Here is a 19,396-nt window from a genome sequence, read left to right as displayed (position 1 = left end):
CAGGAGACAATAATTACCCACCACTGGGCATCATTCCTAATGATCTTCATCTCACTCTTCCCCTTAGTTTAGGGGCCAAGGAGGAGACTGATGGCACAAAAGTGGAAGTGTGAGTACTGGAAAGAAGAGTTTGAACTTGTTTTCTGCATTCTTAGATTGGCGCTCCTCAGAGCACTTCCATCAGCCACAGCGATTTCTGAATCAAAAGATGTGAATCAGAAATGAAAGCAAAAATCATAACCAGGAGCTGTTAGCTTCCAAACCAAACCTGGGAACTAGAAACACCAGAACATAACTGCAAGTAACCAATAAACCCTGCCATATTTGAACTAATAGAAATTAATGAGAAAGTCCAATCAAATCATTAATTCTTTGTTTAAATGACACATGAAACAGCAAAACTGTGGAAAACTTCTTTGTAGTAGAAAAATCTTTGAAATATAGAATAGTATTTAACTTGTTTTATTGTACCTTTTGGAATATAAGAATACTAGAGTTACAAGAATTTGGAAATTCATGAAAGTAGAAAACAAGATTCAACTTCCCTGGTTTCAAAAGGAAAGCTAAATCTGTATTCTCTGAAAGATCTAGGAAAAATACTTGGCCTAAAATGAATAAATCCTGTTCCCAAATTTCTAGGATTTTACATTTTGGGGTGATGGTGATTGTGATATCAGTGTTCTCAAAACACATTTGCCTCAACAAAGAGGATTTCAGCCCACTTTTTTGGTAAAGCAAACCTATCCATTCTGTAAATCAGATAGTCAAAATTTGGATTAAATTGAGCCCCACATTACAGTGGCAACTGGGATACTTTTTCTACCATGCAGTAACTCAAATCCCAATGATTGTGAGAGTGAAATGGATCCTAAACTAAATCATAATCTGTTTACAAAATGCCTTCTTAATGCAGACAACAGTACCTCAGATTTGTCAATGGCTTCATAAGTTTAGGTGTTTCTTCATATATTATTTCATGTATTCACCGCAATAATTCCACATGGCTGAGAGAGCAGATCATTCAGCTCATTTTATAAATAGGAAAACTCACAAATAGAGATAGCCTAAGATTTTCCTAATGTCACCATGTGGGTATATTACACACCAAATTTCATCTCACAGTCCCTACTCTAAAATTAGCAGTGGGGTCTCACTGGACTTAGTCAAAGTCGGAAGAGCTTGAAGTGTGGAATATGTTAGTGACAATAGTAAAACTTGAGGACCTCACAATGTGGTCAGTTGATTTTCGACAAAGGTTCTCAGACACTTCAATGAAAGAAAGAATAGTCTTTCAAAAAATTGTGCTGAGACAACTGGCTATCCAAAGCAAAAGAATAAAGTCAGAAGCCTACCCCCACACCATACACAAAACTGACCTCAAAATGGCTCATAGACCTAAATATAAAATATAAAACTTATAGAGGAAAACAGAACAGTAAGTCTTCATGACCTTGGGATAGGCAATGGTTTCTTAGGTACAACAACAAAAGCACAAGCAACAATAGAAAAGTAGATAAATTGAACTTCATTAAAATTTAAAAATGTTTTGTGCTTTAAAGGGTGTCATAAAGAAAATGCAAAGATAACCCACAAAACAGGAGGTAATATTTGCAAATCAGATATTTGATAAGGGACTTGTATTCTGAATATGTAAAGAAATAATACAATCTAGTAATTAAAAGACAAATGACCCAATTACAAAAGGAGCAAAAGATCCAAATAGTCGTATCTCCAACGTAGATACACAGCTGTCCAGTAAGTACATGAAAAGATGGTCAGCATCATTAGCCGTCAGGAAAATGTAAGTCAAAACCACAGTGAGATACTACTTTACACCCACTAGGATGAATAAAATTAAAAAGACAGACAGTAACAAGCATTAACAAGGATGTGGAGAAATTGGAACCCTCATGTATTTCTGATGGGAATATAAAATAGTGCAGCCACTTTGAACAATAGCTCGGTAGTTCCTTAAAACATTAAACAGTTATGCGACCCAGCAATTCTACCCCTATATCAAAGAAAAATGAATATATATTGGCACACAAAAACTTGTACATAAATGTTCATATCAATATTATTTATAGCAAACCAAAACTAGAAACATCAGTGTGCATCTATTAAAGAATAGATAAACAAAAAGTGGTCTATTCATACAATGAAATATTATTTGGCATAGAAGGGAATGAAGTACTGATAAATGCTACCACATAGATGAACCTTGAAAACATTATGCTAAGTGAAAGAAGCGAAACAAAAAGGATTATGTATTATTATTTTTGTTGTTGTTGTTGAGACGGAGTCTCGCTCTGTTGCCCAGGCTGGAGTGCAGTGGCCGGATCTCAGCTCACTGCAAGCTCCGCCTCCCGGGTTCACGCCATTCTCCTGTCTCAGCCTCCCAAGTAGCTGGGACTACAGGCGCCCGCCACCTCGCCCGGCTAGTTTTTTGTATTTTTAGTAGAGACGGGGTTTCACCGTGTTAGCCAGGATGGTCTCGATCTCCTGACCTCGTGATCCGCCCGTCTTGGCCTCCCGAAGTGCTGGGATTACAGGCTTGAGCCACCGCGCCCGGCCAGGATTATGTATTATTTTATTCCATTTGTATGAAATGTCCAGAACAGGCAAATCCATAAAGAGACAGAAAGTAGACTAGTGGTTGCCTCGGGCTGGAGCTGGGGCAGGTAGGGAAAATGTGGAGTGACTGCACACATTATGGGTTTCTTTTCTGGGCACTGAAAATGTTTTAGGCTTAGATTATGATGAGAGTTGCACATGAAATCATCTGTGAATACACGAAAAACCACAAAACTGCACATTTTAAATGGACACATTTTATGATATGTGAAATATATTCCAATAAGGCAGTTTTAAAAAATCAATTCCTGGCCAGGTGTGGTGGCATACACCTGTAATCCCAGCACTTTTAAGAGGCCAAGGTGGGAGGATCACTTGAGCCCAGGAGTTTGAGACTAGCCTGGCAACATAGCAAGACCTTGTCTCTACAAAAAAAATACATTTTTTAAAAATTTAGCCGGGAGTCATGGCATATGCCTGTAGTCCCAGCTATTCAGCTATTCAGGAGACTGAAGGGGGAGGATTGCTTGAGCCCGAGAGGTCGAGGATGCAGTGAGCCGTGATGGCACCAGTGCACTCCAGCCTGGGTGACAGAGAACGAGCAAGACCCTGTCTCAAAAAAAATCAACTCCTTTCCTCCCTCCCCCTCAAATAAAACAATCCTTAGGACATAATTCTGTGTCTATACAGTCCTTGGAAACCCATCCATTACCTGCATATCGAGTGGTTACTAGTAATAACTACTTGCTTCGTTACGTTTTTGCCCTGTCTCTTCTTGGAAGGTCATTTTCCCTATTTATTTATTCAACAAATATTTTTTGAATGCCTATTTTGTGCCAGACATAGCACCAGGTGCTTGGGATAGATACCTTATTTAATACAACAGCTGAAGATCCCTGCGCATATGGAGTTTACATTCTATCAGATTTACCTGGTATTCTCAAGTACAACTTAGCTCTTCGGGTTTATTTCTAGTAGATACTTTTCAAGTCTGGGGTCTGACAAAGAAAAACCAGAGCTGGACAGTACTTAAAGCTGTAAAAACAGATTTTATTCAGGACTATTGTAGTAAGGGGAAAGAGACCTCAGTATAGAATGGGACTCAACTCCCAGTGTCATGTGGACCAGTGGAGATTTACAGCCAAGGAGCAGGGTGGTGGTAAGTGGATGGAAAATTACTAAGAGGAAACATCAGGGGTAAGGGGGATTCTGGTTAAACCGATCTAAAAGGATTCTTGCTGAAGGTAGGCCAAGTTGATCAGACATTCCCCGGGGCATGGTGAAGGATGAAGAACACAATCAGATACTGAGAGTGATCAGATATGGAGATGGAGTATTCTGGCTAAACCAACTCAGCAGGGTTCTTGCTAAAACTGGTTTACAAGGAAGTGCACAGAAGGGCCCAGGAGAAAGTTCAAGACTAAAGTTTGGTCAAGCAAAGAAGCTTTGTCAGTGCTACTTTCTAGAAATTTTACTTCCTCCATCATAATGTGCTCATGTTATCAATATGGTCCCATCCTTTTCATAACTCAGTTGTAGTTAGTTATTAAATTCAGTCAGAGGTCAAAAGGAAACACAAGAAATTTACTGAGTGTAAGTTTCAAGAAAATATGTCAATAGACAGCTAAATTTATTTGAGAAACCTCAAGGGGAACTAGAAATGATGACATAAAAGAACGATAAGAGAAATGAAGCCTAATGATTATCCTCCTTGAAATATTAGCCTGAGTTCTACATTTGTACTTCTCAGTCAATGCATTTTTAATTTTTTTCTTTGTTCATTAAACAAATACTTAGCAAATAACTCTGTCTGCTAAACTGATGCAGGACGTAATCTCATGGTTTACTGCAAATGGCCAATGACCATCATCTTCTCAATAAGATGTCTTGAGTAATCTCTATGTTGTGTCTGAACAATGATCACAAATAAAATTCAAGGAATCCTGGGCCTCTGGAAACAGGACATGGTTTCTGTGAACAGCCATCAGTGGATTTTTATCTTGAACTCATGACCCTACTTCCAGTTTATCTCATTCATAGAGAATGAAATTACTCCAGTTAAAGTCTTCCAAATCAAAAAGGCTAGGGACTGGGCCATGTCTCCTCCCTGAGATATGCTAGAATAATCAATGCCATTGTCATTCTTTGTAACATTGCAACTTCTCCTGCGGCTGTGTTAAAATAATAAACCTCATGCCTGCTATCTCCATCTCACACAGCTGTGGTTTCTGGGTTTCTGTTTGTGAATAAGCATTTCAGAATTGTCATGAGATGGAGGAAATAGCATGTGCAGAGTATTTCCCAGGCCTAGTTGCCAAGAATGAGCTAATTGTAAGCCTCCCTTGCATACGAGTCACAAAAACTTCAAATACAAGCCACTCTGTAATGATCCACCTTTCCACGTGAATGGTATTCTTTCATTGTAGAACCTTGGTCTTTCAGAAGTATACTGGGAGTATAATTTTAAATTATGTCATAAGATTAATAAACTATTGAACCATCTTTTGGTCCTTTTTATGTTTTATAATGATTAGATACAAAATTGATGTTTGTATTTGAAAGAAATGTTAAATAAATGGATACAGGCTTGCTACATTGCTTATGGAAAATTTGTCTAAAAGAGATTGATAGTAATCTGTCCTCCATAAAAGAATAATATTGGTTGTTTTTTTAACTTACATTTTTTATGTTTAACAGGAAAAATTTGATACTTTTTTAAAGTATGAAAGCAGGAATTGCAAATATATTTTACATGACACATCAGTTTCCAACTAATTGGTAATGGCCATGTACATGTTATGTTAAAGATTCTGCAGCTGAGTCTGGCTTAGTACAAAAGACTGCTGTCACTGGATAATAATGTTTTCCAAGGATGCAAGATAGGAAGTGGCCATGTAAGTCCTATATTTGCCATCCCTGCATAATCAAAGAGTTAACATTTAAAATATCTTTTCAGAGATTACTAGAAACATCCTAGTGTACATTAAAAATAGCATTTAACTGAAAACAAAGGCCAAATTAACACTTACCATTGTACTTATCCTGTAGGTCAATGCATCACGTCAAGAAGCCAAATTGACAGAGGAGTGTGATCTTCTCATTGAGATCATTCAGCAAAGACGACAAATTATTGGAACCAAGATCAAAGAAGGGAAGGTATGATTTCTAGGGCAGAAGATTGCATATTCCATACCTAGAGAAAATAAATCCTAATATATTCCAGGGGCTTTGGAAATGTTGAGAACCCTCTTTTTCTATACATTCTATAATTCCCTCTTAAGTCTTTACGACTTAGTTAAAAGGCCTTTGCTTGGCGGTTTTTCCTCCATCCTTTTCTTTGTACTGTGGTCTCCTGTGAAGACCTGTGATACAAGGGCTGCTCCATTGCCCAGCACCAGGAGGTAGCATAATGGTCTTGTCTATCATAGCCATTGTTTTCTATCTCACTTGTCTATGAGAAGGTGGGTTCTGTGGAGGCAGAGTTCATTTTGTATTCATTGTGATATCCTTGCAACTAGCATAACATTACATAAATTAAAAATGAATCTGACTTTATGTATAGAAATTATGAAGTACTTTCCCATGTTTTTGAGGAAATGTATACAGATATAACTTCATGGTCCCAAAACCCCTGTGGTTTCACTATATCATATACTCCTTTGCGGATATAGTGATAGTAGTACTTCTTTTCTAATGTTTCTGTGTTTTAATTTCCTATTGTTCCATAGCAAACTATATTTTTAAGAGAAATTGACATACATTCTTTATAGCCAGTTTCCTATTTATTCAAAATTCATTCACAAACTGTTGGTCACTTTAGAACCCATCAATTTATTCTATTTTAAAATTAGTCATGTTTTTATTGAAATACTTATGATCCTTTTTATTTTACCCAATTCTCTGCCACATTCAAGGATAATTTTTTTCTTTCTTTCTTTCTTTCCTTCCTTCCTTTCTTTCTTCCTTCCTTCCTTCCTTCCTTCCTTCTTTCTTTCATTCATTCTTTCTTTCTTTCTTTTTTGACAGTCTTTATCTGTCACCCAGGCTGGAGTGCACTGGCGCAATCATGGCTCACTGCAACTGCCGCCTCCCAGACTCAAACAATCCTCCTGCCTTAGCCTCCTGAGTAGCTGGGACTACAGGCATGTGCCACCACACCTGGCTAATTTTTGTATTTTTTGTAGAGACAGGGTTTCGCCATGTTGCCTGGGCTGGTCTCGAACTCCTGGGCTCAAGCAAGCCACCTGCCTCTGCCTCCTAAAATGCTGGGATGACAGGCACGAGCTACTGTGCCTGGCCAAGGGTAATTTTTCTAAGGATTTTTAAAAATAGAAGCATTTATTTATGATCCAATAAATTCATGCATTTCTATCATTGTTCATAGCTGTACTTTAAAACAAAATATGTATAATTACAACATACTAGCAAGTTTTAAGTGAAACACAGAGATAGCCATGGCTAACGTAAGTGGTTTTCTCTGTTTTCCACAAAATTTAACAGGTACCTTTTAATACTGTACAATGTTTTAGATTACTCTGTCTATATAGATTACAAAATATTTATACACATAAATTATTAAAATGATCTGAAAAAATAGTGAAATCAAATAGTTATTGATGCTGGTATGGTAGATTAACAGATTAACATGAAATTATTCCCTGGCCAAGGACTCACATGTGCTGAAAAGCTACTTTTCCCCACATACTAATTGTCCAATTTAGAAGAGCACTAAGTGTCCATCTGGAATCCTTACAGGATATATTTCCTCTTCCATCACCATCGTGCATCACATGTGCACATCTCTTAATTCCAGAAATATTCCAGGTTCTCAGACACATGGCCACCTGAAGTACAGTCAGAAGTAATTATTCATATGCATACAGAAGGTAATTTGCTGTCTTTACATGGTTGCATGCAGAGATTAGCTCTCAATACACATATTAGTTTATTTTCATTTTTAATTTTAAATTGACCAACAGTTATATATATTTATGGGGTACAAAGTGATATTACAATTTATGGATGAAATATGGAATAACTAAATCAAGCTAATTAACATATCCATTATCTCAAAGCCATTTTTTGTGGTGAGAACATTTGAAATTTACTTGCTTAGTGATTTTGAACTGTACAATAAGTTATCATTTATTTGCTGTTTTCACCATGCCATGCAATAGATCTCAAAGTAAAAAATAAATAAATAAATAAATAAATAAATAAATAAATAACTTTTTTTTAAAAAAGCACTTCCTCTTCCTCTCTAATTGAGGTTTTGCACCTTACCCTTATTAGTTTCTTATGGCTGCAATAACAAATAACCATAAACTTGGTGGCTTGAGACAACATAGATTTATTATCTTAGTGTGCTGAAATTCGGAAATCCAAAAATCGATCTCACTGGGTTAAACAAAATTGACAGTCAAGGTTTTGGCAGTGCTGTTTCTTTCTGGAAGCTTTAGGGGAAAATCCATTTTTTCTTGCCTTTTCTAGCTCTTACAGGTAGCCTGCATTCTTTGGCTCATGGTCTCTTTGCATCAATCTGACCTCTCTTCCCATCCTCATGTCTTCTCTGACATAGGCCTTCCTGCCTTCCTCTTATAAGGACCCTTGTGACTACATTGGGATTACCTGGATATTTCAGGGTAACATCCCTATCTCATGATCCTTAATCATGTCTGTAAAGTCCCTTTTGCCATGTAAGTAACATATTCAAAGATTCCTGAGATTAGGAGGTGGGCAGCATTGAGGGTCCTTATTCAGCCTACAAGGGCACTCCACCACAACTTCCTGGCTAGCTTGCCTTCCCTTCTCTTACTTAGCTTGGACTTCCCACTACCAGGGTTTCTCTCATGAGCTAGATCAGAGTAGTGCAGGTGTCCCCAAATTCCAGCCATAGTAATGCATGGAGTTTATGCTTTGGTGCACTTGTTCTACTCCAAATACATGTCAGTAATAAAGAACATAATAAAATGCAAAAGCAAAGAGATATAGCTGGACCAAAAACAAGATGAACATCTCCACAGGCCAGAAATGAGACAAAACTGAAAAGCCATGACTGTGGCTGAGGATACAGGCTACTGGGATTTGGTCTGGAAGAGGCCAAAGTAGCTTCGGCTTCAACTCCTGGGGATAAATAGTTCTTGAAGCTTTGGGGAAAGGACCTAGAAGTGCTCCAGATGGGATGAGGAATGGAAATCAGGCTCATTATTTGAAGCCATGGGCTGTAGAAGGCTTCATGCTTCAGTCAAAAAGTATTGCCAACCTCTCCCTCGTATCATAGCTTTTAGCAAAGTCACATTGTTAGCTTAAAGCCCGTGTTCGCACTGTTTCTGATACCCACACAGAATAGGAGCACAGAGATAAGGATGGAATTCCTGAATAATGACCTCAAGGGCCAGGTGAAGGCAACTGGAAAATTATCAGAGCAGGGTAGGCTGAGCAAGGAGGGTGAGAGAGGAAAGAATTAGAAATTACTTCCCTTTAAAACTGAAACTCTTAAGTTTAATTTCAAAGTATATAAAGAAATCTTAAATTTCTAAACGTTCAGCCAGCAAAATCAGCAGACAACATTATCTTACCCCAGATAAAATTAACTTTGTAGGAAAATAAGAAAAAGACTTTAAAAGAAGTAGTCTTAAGATGTTCAAAGAAAGAAATGAAGGAATAACTTCTCTTTCAAAAGAGCAAAAAAAGTGAAGCTACAAAAGAAGGAAATGAAATAAGAAAAAATATATAGGAAAGCAACAAATTAGCAGATTGGGAGGGAAAAATGTAGATATTGAAATTAGAAAGAAAACTCAGCTGCAGTGGAAATTTGGAAACTGAGTTTTGGTCACCACCTTGGGAATGCCACAAAAGGCATTCTTTTATGTCTGAGTGACATGAAAGTTTGGCAAATGCCCACTGAGTTTGAACTCAAAAAATAGGAAAGTATATATGAAAACTTATGCATGGGGCATTTTTAAAATAATAATCATACCCTTGGTTGAAAGCAAGTATTTCAGCAAATTTCAAAAACTGAATACCATAGAACCCTGCCTCTAAGACCACACACTGTATCTCATTAGATATTATCAACAATAAAATAATAGTTTCTATAGTTTTTGGAAACTAAAATCTATTCATATATAAATATATCTTCACAGTAATATTTTTTAAATGTAGAAGTAAACCACAGTGAAAGAACTATAATGTATCATAAGTAGTAAGCAACAAAAAAGTATTTGAAGGCAAACTTACAGGCTTTAATTCTTTTGAAAAAGAGGCTGGGCACAGTAGCTCACACCTGTAGTCCCAACACTTTGGGAGGCCGAGGCAGGAGGGGATTGATTGAGTCCAGGAGTTCAAGACCAGCCGGGGCAACGCGGCGAGACCCTGTCCCCCGCCACCCAAAAAAAGATAATACTAAAAGTAAAAAATTAGCCTTCAAATAAAGCTAGAAAAAACACAACCAGATAAACCCAATAAAAGCAGAGGAAAGAAATAAAGGAAGAAAAGTAAATGAAAGAAAAACAGGAAACAAACAAGAACAGCTGTCAGCAAAGAACAACTCGCAGCCTAGTTTTGAAACATCTGTGAGTAAAAAAGTGCCTTTACCCCCATTTTTAAAAGGTTGTTAAAAAAGTAAAGAAAAACAAACAATATATGTATGACAGAGACAGTATGTGGTCTTCAAAGCCTGAAATATTGACTATCTGGTCCTCTACAGGAAAAGTTTGCCAGCCCTTAATCAGGAAGAGTTTTACTTGTAAAAAATAATTAAAAAGACCAATCTGTAGTTAAGGTCAATGAAGGAAAAGAGTGTGGGGCCACATAAACAAATACGTCATAAATACAATACAGACTTTTTAAAACATAAGAAAATTGTGTAAATGTCTTCATGCCAATAATTTGAAAACTTAGGTAAAGAAGTAGTAGAAAACTTGAATAAACCAAAAATTTAAAAGCAGAAGACATTTAATCATTCATTAAAAGTGTCCCTCAACTTGCATTTCTGTCCCAAAATGGCACCAGCCCCCCATAGTTCTATAGCTTACTTTAACAGAAGTTCCAGGAACTAATAATCTCATTCTCATATAAACTACTTCAGAAAATAGAAAAAGACATTTTATGTAGAGTGTATGTTCTTGATACCAAATACATACAACATTAAAAAATCGAGAGTGAGAGAATATCACTCATGAATATAGACACAAAAATATTTTTTAAAATATGTTAAAATGTAATCCATCAGTGTTTTATTAAACACATTAAAATAGCCTTTATTCCTATAACACAAGGATGGCTCAACTACAGAATATCTGTTAACAGAACCACGTTAACAGAAAACACACATATGATCCCAGAGTAGGAGGGATTTTTTTTTTAGACCAAACATTTTTAAAAAAAAAGAACCATAAAGCAAAGACTGAAACATTTGACATAGAATAAGATCACAATACAAAAATAAATTTCATTTCAATATATTAGTAACAGTTGAAAATTGAAATTTTAAAAAAGAAATTCCATTTAAAACAGCTTCACGAATATGAAATACTTAATGATAAATCTAACAAAAGATGGGTGAGACTTGAAAGACCTTGAAAACTATAAAATATTGCTGAGAGAAATTAAAGATGACTAAAAAATGAAGCTATGTATCATGTTATGGGATAAAGACTCAGAACAGTTATGATTTCTGTTCTTTCCACATCAACCTGTAGAGTCAACATAATCTCAATGAAAATTCCAGCAGGTTATTTTATAGAAATTGACAAGCTGATTCTAAAGTTCATATTGGAATACAAAGAATATAGCATAATCATTTAAAACTTTGAAAAATAGGCCGGGTGCGGTGGCTCACGCCTATAATCCCAGCACTTTGGGAAGCCGAGGCGGGCGGATCACGAGGTCAGGAGATTGAGATCATCCTGGCTAACATGGTAAAACTCATCTCTACTAAAAATACAAAAAATAAGCCAGGCACGGTGGCGGGTGCCTGTAGTCCCAGCTACTCGGGAGGCTGAGGCAGGAGAATGGCGTGAACCCGGGAGATGGAGCTTGCAGTGAGCCGAGATCGCGCCACTGCACTCCAGCCTGGGCGACAGAGAGAGACTCTGTCTCAAAAAAATGAATAAATAAATAAATAAAATAAACTTTGAAAATAATAACAAAGTTGGAGAACTAACATCAGCTGATTTCAAGATTTATTATAAGGCTTCAGAAATCAATATAATGTGGTATTTGCATGAAGATAGACAAATAGATCAAAGGCTCAGCAAAAAGACTTGAGAAATAGATTCATACATATATGGACAAATGATTTTCAACAAAGATGCAAAGGCAATTTCAGTGGAGAAAGGATTGTCTTTTTAGTAACTGGTGCTGGAGCAATTGGATATCTATATGTAAGAATATGAAGTTTGATCCATACTTCACATTATTTACAAAACTTAACTCAAAATTGATTATATATCTAAATGTAAAAGGTAAAAGCTGTAAAACTTCTAGAAGGAAACGTGGAGGAAATCTTGACCTTGGGTTAGGCAAAAATTCTTTACACACAAATGACAAAAGCATTATCCATAAAATAAAATAGTTATATGTTAGGTTTCATCAAAATTAAAAGCCTCTTCAAAATGCACTGTTAAGAGAATGAAAAGACCAGCCACGAACTAGGAGAAAATATTTACAAATTATTTATTTTAATAAAGGATTGTATCCAGAATATATAACAAATTCTCAAAACTCACTAATAAGAAAACAAACAAGCCTTTCACCAAAATGCATAAAAGATTTGAATACTTTACCAAAGAAGAGGTGTGGATGGTGTATTACTCAGGGTTCTCTAGAGGGACAGAACTAATAGGATATATATATATAGAGAGAGAGAGAGAGGAGTTTATTAAGTATTAACTTACACGATCACAAGGTCCCACAATAGGCCATCTGCAAGCTAGAGGAGCAAGGAGAGCCCATCTGAGTCTCAAAACTGAAGAACTTGGAGTCCAATGTTCGAAGGCAGGAAGCATCCAGCATGGGAGAAAGATGTAGACTGGGAGGCCAAGCCAGTCTTGCCTTTTCATATTTCTCTGCCTGCTTATATTCGCTGGCAGCTGATTAGATGGTGCCCACCCTATTAAAGGTGGGTCTGCCTTCCCCAGCCCACTGACTCAAGTGTTAATGTCCTTTGGCAACACCCTCACAGACACACCCAGGATCAATACTTGCATCCTTCAGTCCAATCAAGTTGACACTCAGTATTAACCATCACAGATAGTAGATAAGCACATGAAAAGATGGTTCAGTATCATTAGTCATTAATGAAATGCAAAATAAATTTCAATGAGATACTGCTACCTACCTACTAGAATGATTAAAATTCAAAAGATGGTGCATACCAAGTCTTGGCAAGAATGTGACAGAACCAGAGCTCTCACAAACTGCTGGTGGTGGGAATTAAAGTAGTACATGCTGGAAAGCTGGCAGTTTCTTAAGTAAGCATACACTTACCATATGATCCAGCCATTTAGGTATTTACCAAGAGAAAGGAAAGCTATGTCCATACAAAACTTGTAGGTGAGACTGGGCACGGTGGCTCACACCTGTAATCCCAGCACTTTGGGAGGCCGAGGCAGGCAGATTGCTTTGAGCTCAGGAGTTTGAGACCAGCGTGGGCAACATGGTGAAACCCTATCTCTACAAAAAATACAAAAATTAGCCAGGTGTTGGTGGCTCACTCCTGTAATCCCAGCTACACAGGAGGCTGAGGCTGGAGAATCGCTTGAGCCCATGAAGCAGAGGTTGCAGTGAGCCGAAATGGTGCCACTACACTCCAGCCTGGGTGATAGAGTGAGACCCTGTCCAAAAAAGAAAAAAAAAAAAAGACTTGTAGGTGAAATTTCATGTTAATTTTACTTGTGATAGCCCCAAACTGGAAATGACCCAAATGTCCATCAACAGATGAATGGGTAAACAATTTGTGTCATAATCATACAATGAAATACTCTTTGTCAATAAAAAGGAATGAACTAGTTACACTAGGTATAAATGCAACAACATGGATGGATCTCAGTATAATTAGGGTGCGTGAAAGAAGTCGGACAGAAAGTAGTATATTCTGTATGAGTACATTCATATGAAATTCGAGAAACGGCACTTTCTACTAATCTACAGTGACAAAAAGCAAATCAATGATTGCTTTTAGGGATGGGATGACAGGAAAGGATGGGCATAGTTAATTACAAAGGGGCAGGAGGAAATTGTGGGGCATGATATATATGTTTATTGTCTTGACTGTGGTGACTGTTTCATGGGTGCATACATATTTGAAAAATTATCAAATTTGCACTTTATGTACTGTTTATTATATGTAAATTCTATCTCAATTCACCTGTTTATTAGACATATAAATTGTGTATTACATAATGAAAAAGTCTTCAGAAATTAAAAGTAATGAACTAGGGTGATACATATTAGCATGGACAAATCACAAAAACAGAAGCAAGTTTTATAATTATTTGTATGTAATGATAAGCATTATATAAAATGTAACAAACTACCAAAAAATCCCATACATTGTTTAGGTATGTGTACATAAACATGTTTGGGAGTGATTAGCTCTGAATTCAAGAAGGTCTTTTCTTCTGGAGAGAGACATGAGTGAGATTACAAAGTGCCACACAGGGGCTTTAATGCTATCAATAATATTTTACCACCAGGTGTGGTGGCTCATGCCTATAATCCCAGCACTTTGGGAGGCCAAGGTGAGAGGTTTACTTGTGGTCTCAGTTAGTCAGGAGGCTGAGGCGGGAGGATTGCTTGAGCCTGGAAGGTCAAAGCTGCAGTGATCCGTAATCATGCCACTACACTCCAGCCTGGGTGACAGAGCAAGACCCTCTCTCAAAAAAAAAAAAAAAAAAAAAAAATATTTTTTTACTTCCTTTTGAAAACTCTGAAGCTCATATGATGAAAATACTGAGATTTAGTAAACCTGGTACTATGTACAGGACAGTTCATTATGTTCTTAAATTTTTTGTATGTATGGAATGCTTCACTTTTTAAAAAGTACGCGTTTGCTCAGCAACATTATCTCAGAAGGCAATCTTAGAAAGTTGATGTTACTTGGGAAAGATGAGAGCCCACTCCTTTTCTCTTGAGTTAGTACTTTGGCACATGACCAAGGAGTAGTTGATTCCAAACCCTGAAACTCACAGTGACTCGAGTCCCTAGCCAGGGCATATTGTGTCAGAGGGCTGTTTTTTGTTGTTGTTGTTGTTGTTATTGTTGTTGTTGTTGTTGTTTTGAGACGGAGTCTCGCTCTGTCACCCAGGCTGGAGTGCAGTGGCCGGATCTCAGCTCACTGCAAGCTCCGCCTCCCGGGTTCACGCCATTCTCCTGCCTCAGCCTCCCGAGTAGCTGGGACTACAGGCGCCGCCACCTCGCCCGGCTAGCTTTTTTTGTATTTTTAGTAGAGACGGGGTTTCACCGTGTTAGCCAGAGATGCTCTCGATCTCCTGACCTCGTGATCCGCCCGTCTCGGCCTCCCAAAGTGCTGGGATTACAGGCTTGAGCCACCGCGCCCGGCCCAGAGGGCTGTTTTTAAGAGGAAGGTTGTGAATGCCAACCCGTGGAAATCTGAGGTGCCAGACAGGGAGGGCAAGTGTGGACTTGGGCTTCACTGGGGGACTTGGGTCCCTGCACCCCAGGGTTGCAGTGGCAACTGAAGGCATTGAGTCTAAAGAAGGGATGGTGCGGCCTTCTGACAAGCAATTGGAAGTGGGCAGGTGGAGCAAGAACCAGGCAGAATTGTGGAGACCACAAAAGTGAGTTTCATCAACTGCCTTATTTTGCCCCTGTCTATCTCTGACACTAGTCACCCAGCTGTCAAACTCACCTCAAATTCTGCAATTGAGGAGGTCACCAAGCAGGTGATGTTATTACGCATTAGTACCTACTGATGATTCCTGCTCTTGGACCATTGTACATTCTCTGAAACAAATGAACTCAACAGCCTTTATAGGTGGATGGACTGGAGAGTCTTAAGCCATGAGGCTCCCTGGGAAAGAATTTTCTTCTTTTTTTCAGTAGTCAGGGATAAGTTTTATGTCAACACACAAAGAGCTAACTCCAGATTGAATTCATTCATTTAATGTTCAGACATAGAGATCTATGGTAGACTTCTGAAGGCCAAAACTCAACAAAATAAGGGTCCCTTTTCTTCACTGCCTTTTATGTACACTAAATCTTCAAAGTTTAAGAGAATTAACTTGGACTAAATGTTGAGCTCTCCATGGCCTTAAAGAGATGGTGAGAACAGGGCTCATCTTCAGTTCAGATACTTGTGTGAATTGAGGATGCATTGTTTGGACCTAGTTGTTTTGGAGTGTGTATCCTACATACATATAAAAAGCATTTATATAAAAATAAGTGTTTAAAATGCATTTCGAGCAAAATAAAGTGGCTTTTAAAAGAATGTGTAAGGTATAATAAACAGCAAATAAAATGATATAAACATGCCTGTGTCCCTGCTAAAAGGAGATTCCAGCAGGCAAACTATTTCCATGATGAGTACAGAGTGAATTCCAAAAGTTACAATGTGGTAATCTCACTTCCCAAAGGAAAAATGAAGAGTTGACTGGAAAACATTTCCCCTGCAGCATTAAGGCAGACATATACAGAATCTTTTTATGTGTCAGTATCTAATATTTTTTAAACATCAAATTTTATTCACCTTGTCAGCTTTTAAAAATAATACATTAAAAAGTGTTGTCTAATGGAAAACTAAGTACTTCGCTCCATGCTGGGTGTCTGAGTTTGAAGTGCTGTGACAAGTAGGACAGTATTTCAGAGTGTGCTGCAAATCAGGGCCATCTGACTGTAATCATTTAAGCCGGGGTCAGCACACTTTTCTGTCAAGGGCCAGATAATAAATATTTTAGGCTTTGCCATACGGTCTCTGTTGCAGCAACTCACTTCTGCACAACATTGTAACAAGAAAGCAGCCATAGATTATGTGTAACCAGTAAGTGTGGTAGTGTGCCAATAAAGCTTTATTTACACAAACAGGCTGTATGCTGATTTGGCCCACACATCACAGCCTATGAATACCTAACTTAGAGCAGTGTTTTTCTTTTTTCTTTTTTTTACTGTAACCCACAGTAAGAAATACATATGACATCACAATACAGCGTGCACGCATGCACACACACAAAAGGTTTTACAAAACCCAACTTGCCTTTTTTACCAGGAATGCACTCTGCTATTTGCTTTTCTCCTCTTCTATTTGGTTTTTTAAAGGCTAGTCCTGACTGTCCTAATGATTCATCACCTGCAGGCTTAAAAACATTTGTTGCTTGTTGAAATGCAAATTCCTCCTGCTCTGTGAATTACAACTCCTTAACTCAAATATTGGAGAATAACCCAAACATCTACTGTTTTTCTTTCAAAATGATCCCCAGCTGATTCTTTTACACACTAGGTTTGCAAAGCTCAAATCAGGTGTATCAGATGAAATTGTCCACTAACCTATAACTAAAATTATGCCCAAAATTGTTCTCTGTAGAACATTCCAGTATTTTCACAGGAGACTCTCATTTTGTCTTGCTTTAATTTTTGCATGATTTAGAGCTCTTTTATTCTTTTTCCTGTTATGTCACTTTTAATGTTCAATATCATGATAGAAAAAGAAAAGAAACTGAAGTTCAAGCATCATCGCATTTGAAATGTGTGTGGTCTTTAATAGGCACATCTAAAGGATAAGTAGTTGTCATGAAGTTATTCTAAAGGAATATTTTGACCTTATTTTCTTTTGTTGGAATTGTATTAAACATCTGCAATTCTGCCATGTAATTTAAATGATTCTTTATGCTATGTGATTAAATATTCCATTCACTTGGTTTGTTCTATGGACTGTAAATTAGTTTTCCTTCTGGAATTTTCCTTCCTCTCACAGTTTCTTATGAACATGTTCTAATATCCTGCACTGCACTGGATGCCTTCCTTAGCTTTGCCTCCAGATAGAATGATGCCAGAGGCTAAATTCTATTTGGTGTAAAATAAGTGTTATTTTATTCCACTAATGAATACAGTTAATCCACTGGGGACAGTAACTATAATTACAATGCATTAAGTCTTTTACCAGGCTCACAATCATATATTATTTGCCCCAAAGTTTTGACACTTCATTCTGTGACTCTTGCAGGAATTTTTCTCACCCTTGCCTGAAATTTTGTACCTGCTGCCTCTAATTCAGTATGAATTTCCTTTGTTTGCTATAGTACATACTTGGAATTGGATGTTCCTTAGAGGCCTCAAGTTCTGACATCTCCTTCCTTCCTTTTCTTAGATTAGAGTTATACAGGGATAGTAATGACGACTTGGAGAAAGAAGGAATTTCTTGGAATTAGCAGGAATTCTGGAGGGGGCCTTGAGCCAGCTTTGTCAGTAAGACAGATTAACTGGCCTCCTCCATACCCTTTCACCCAGGGCTATTTTCCATTCCAGAATTATCATAAAGCCGGCTGAAACTTGTCCCTGGGTGTGTGGTTGGGGGCACTAGGCACACGGCAATTTCAATTAGCTGTCTAATTTTAACTTGGCTTCTGGCCAGAGGACTTCATCTCACAGCACATTTCAAACACCAGAGCGAACGGTCAAGTGGGTTACCTTGGACTTATCTTGGCCTGCCCCGGAGGTTATGGTCAATTATGTTTGAGGGACATTTTCAAGCAAGACAGAATCAGGAATTGGAATGGAGGTTGTGAAGCAATCATGCGTTTTTATCCCAACTGGGAAATGCTTATCAAAATAGTTCCTAGTTATCAAGTAAGCACAAAGTGCCTGGAAATGACGTTCCCAGTGAGGGGAAATGGCCCAGCTGTGCTTTTTTTGGCTTTCTCTCATCTGCTCAACAGGAAAAATATTAATCAATGGGAAAAGTGCTCCCTTTCTGTTAGTTTAACACATGAGTTTTAGGTAGTGTGGGAAATAGTAACACCTAATGCTTTTCATTCCCGATTTTATTACACAAATTGCAAAAAACTTTTTAGAAAATGGTTTTTACTTAAACCATAGATTCACCACCTATAAAGATATTTTATCTTCTTGATGAAAAGAAGATAAACCTGAGATAGAGAAAGTTCCAGGGTTCCCTACGGTCTTGCAGTCATTGTGTGGAATAGTCCAGGGAAGAGGTCTGGTGACCCTTTGTAAGTTGCCACTGGGCAACACCTTTTTTTCCCATCAACAGGGAAGCAATTCACAATTCAGTGTTTCCTCATAAAACAAATTAGCAACACTTCTCCAATGAGATAAAGAATATCTAAATCAGAGTCCCAAAAATGGAGCTTTCCATATTTTGATACATCTCTATGCCTACTTTTTGAACTTTTATGGAAGGATAACACAGTAAAATGAAGGATCCAGCCTGATGCCTTTTCACTAAGCAAGACCACCCATGTAACCATCTCTCTCCATGCCTCTTTTGTTCAAGGTGATGAGGCTTCGCAAACTGGCTCAACAGATTGCAAACTGCAAACAGTGCATTGAGCGGTCGGCATCACTCATCTCCCAAGCGGAACACTCTCTGAAGGAGAATGATCATGCGCGTTTCCTACAGACTGCTAAGAATATCACCGAGAGGTGAGTGCAGGGGCCCCTGGGAACTTCTCCGGCTGCTGGGCTCTTGTATCTGTGGTGTAATTGGTTGGTCTTGCCCTCGCCTTGCTTTTATTTTCATTTTCAAGGCTCAGTACCAGAGAGAATAGAGTCTTTGAGCTGTTTTGTTCCAGCTAAAGATGCTTCCTTTTGACATGTCAAAGCCCTTTCAGTAACAGGCTGGAGT

At 37.9% G+C, this 19,396-nt stretch overlaps 1 protein-coding gene across 4 annotated transcripts in view; it reads left to right on the top strand.

Annotated features, from left to right (window-relative positions):
- The window catches only part of MID1 (midline 1), a 409,520-nt gene that overhangs the window by 343,304 nt on the left and 46,820 nt on the right, over window positions 1–19,396 (top strand). For all 4 annotated transcript variants that reach the window (XM_030934192.1, XM_030934194.1, XM_030934190.1 and 1 more), the window contains exons 4-5: window positions 5,623–5,730; window positions 19,046–19,194. In XM_030934192.1, the coding sequence (XP_030790052.1) occupies window positions 5,623–5,730; window positions 19,046–19,194 (257 nt within the window). The remainder of the gene's footprint in view (window positions 1–5,622; window positions 5,731–19,045; window positions 19,195–19,396) is intronic.

This window comes from Rhinopithecus roxellana, chromosome 7, assembly GCF_007565055.1.
Source record: "Rhinopithecus roxellana isolate Shanxi Qingling chromosome 7, ASM756505v1, whole genome shotgun sequence".
NCBI lineage: Eukaryota > Metazoa > Chordata > Mammalia > Primates > Cercopithecidae > Rhinopithecus > Rhinopithecus roxellana.
This window is presented reverse-complemented; position numbering and strand designations above follow the sequence as displayed.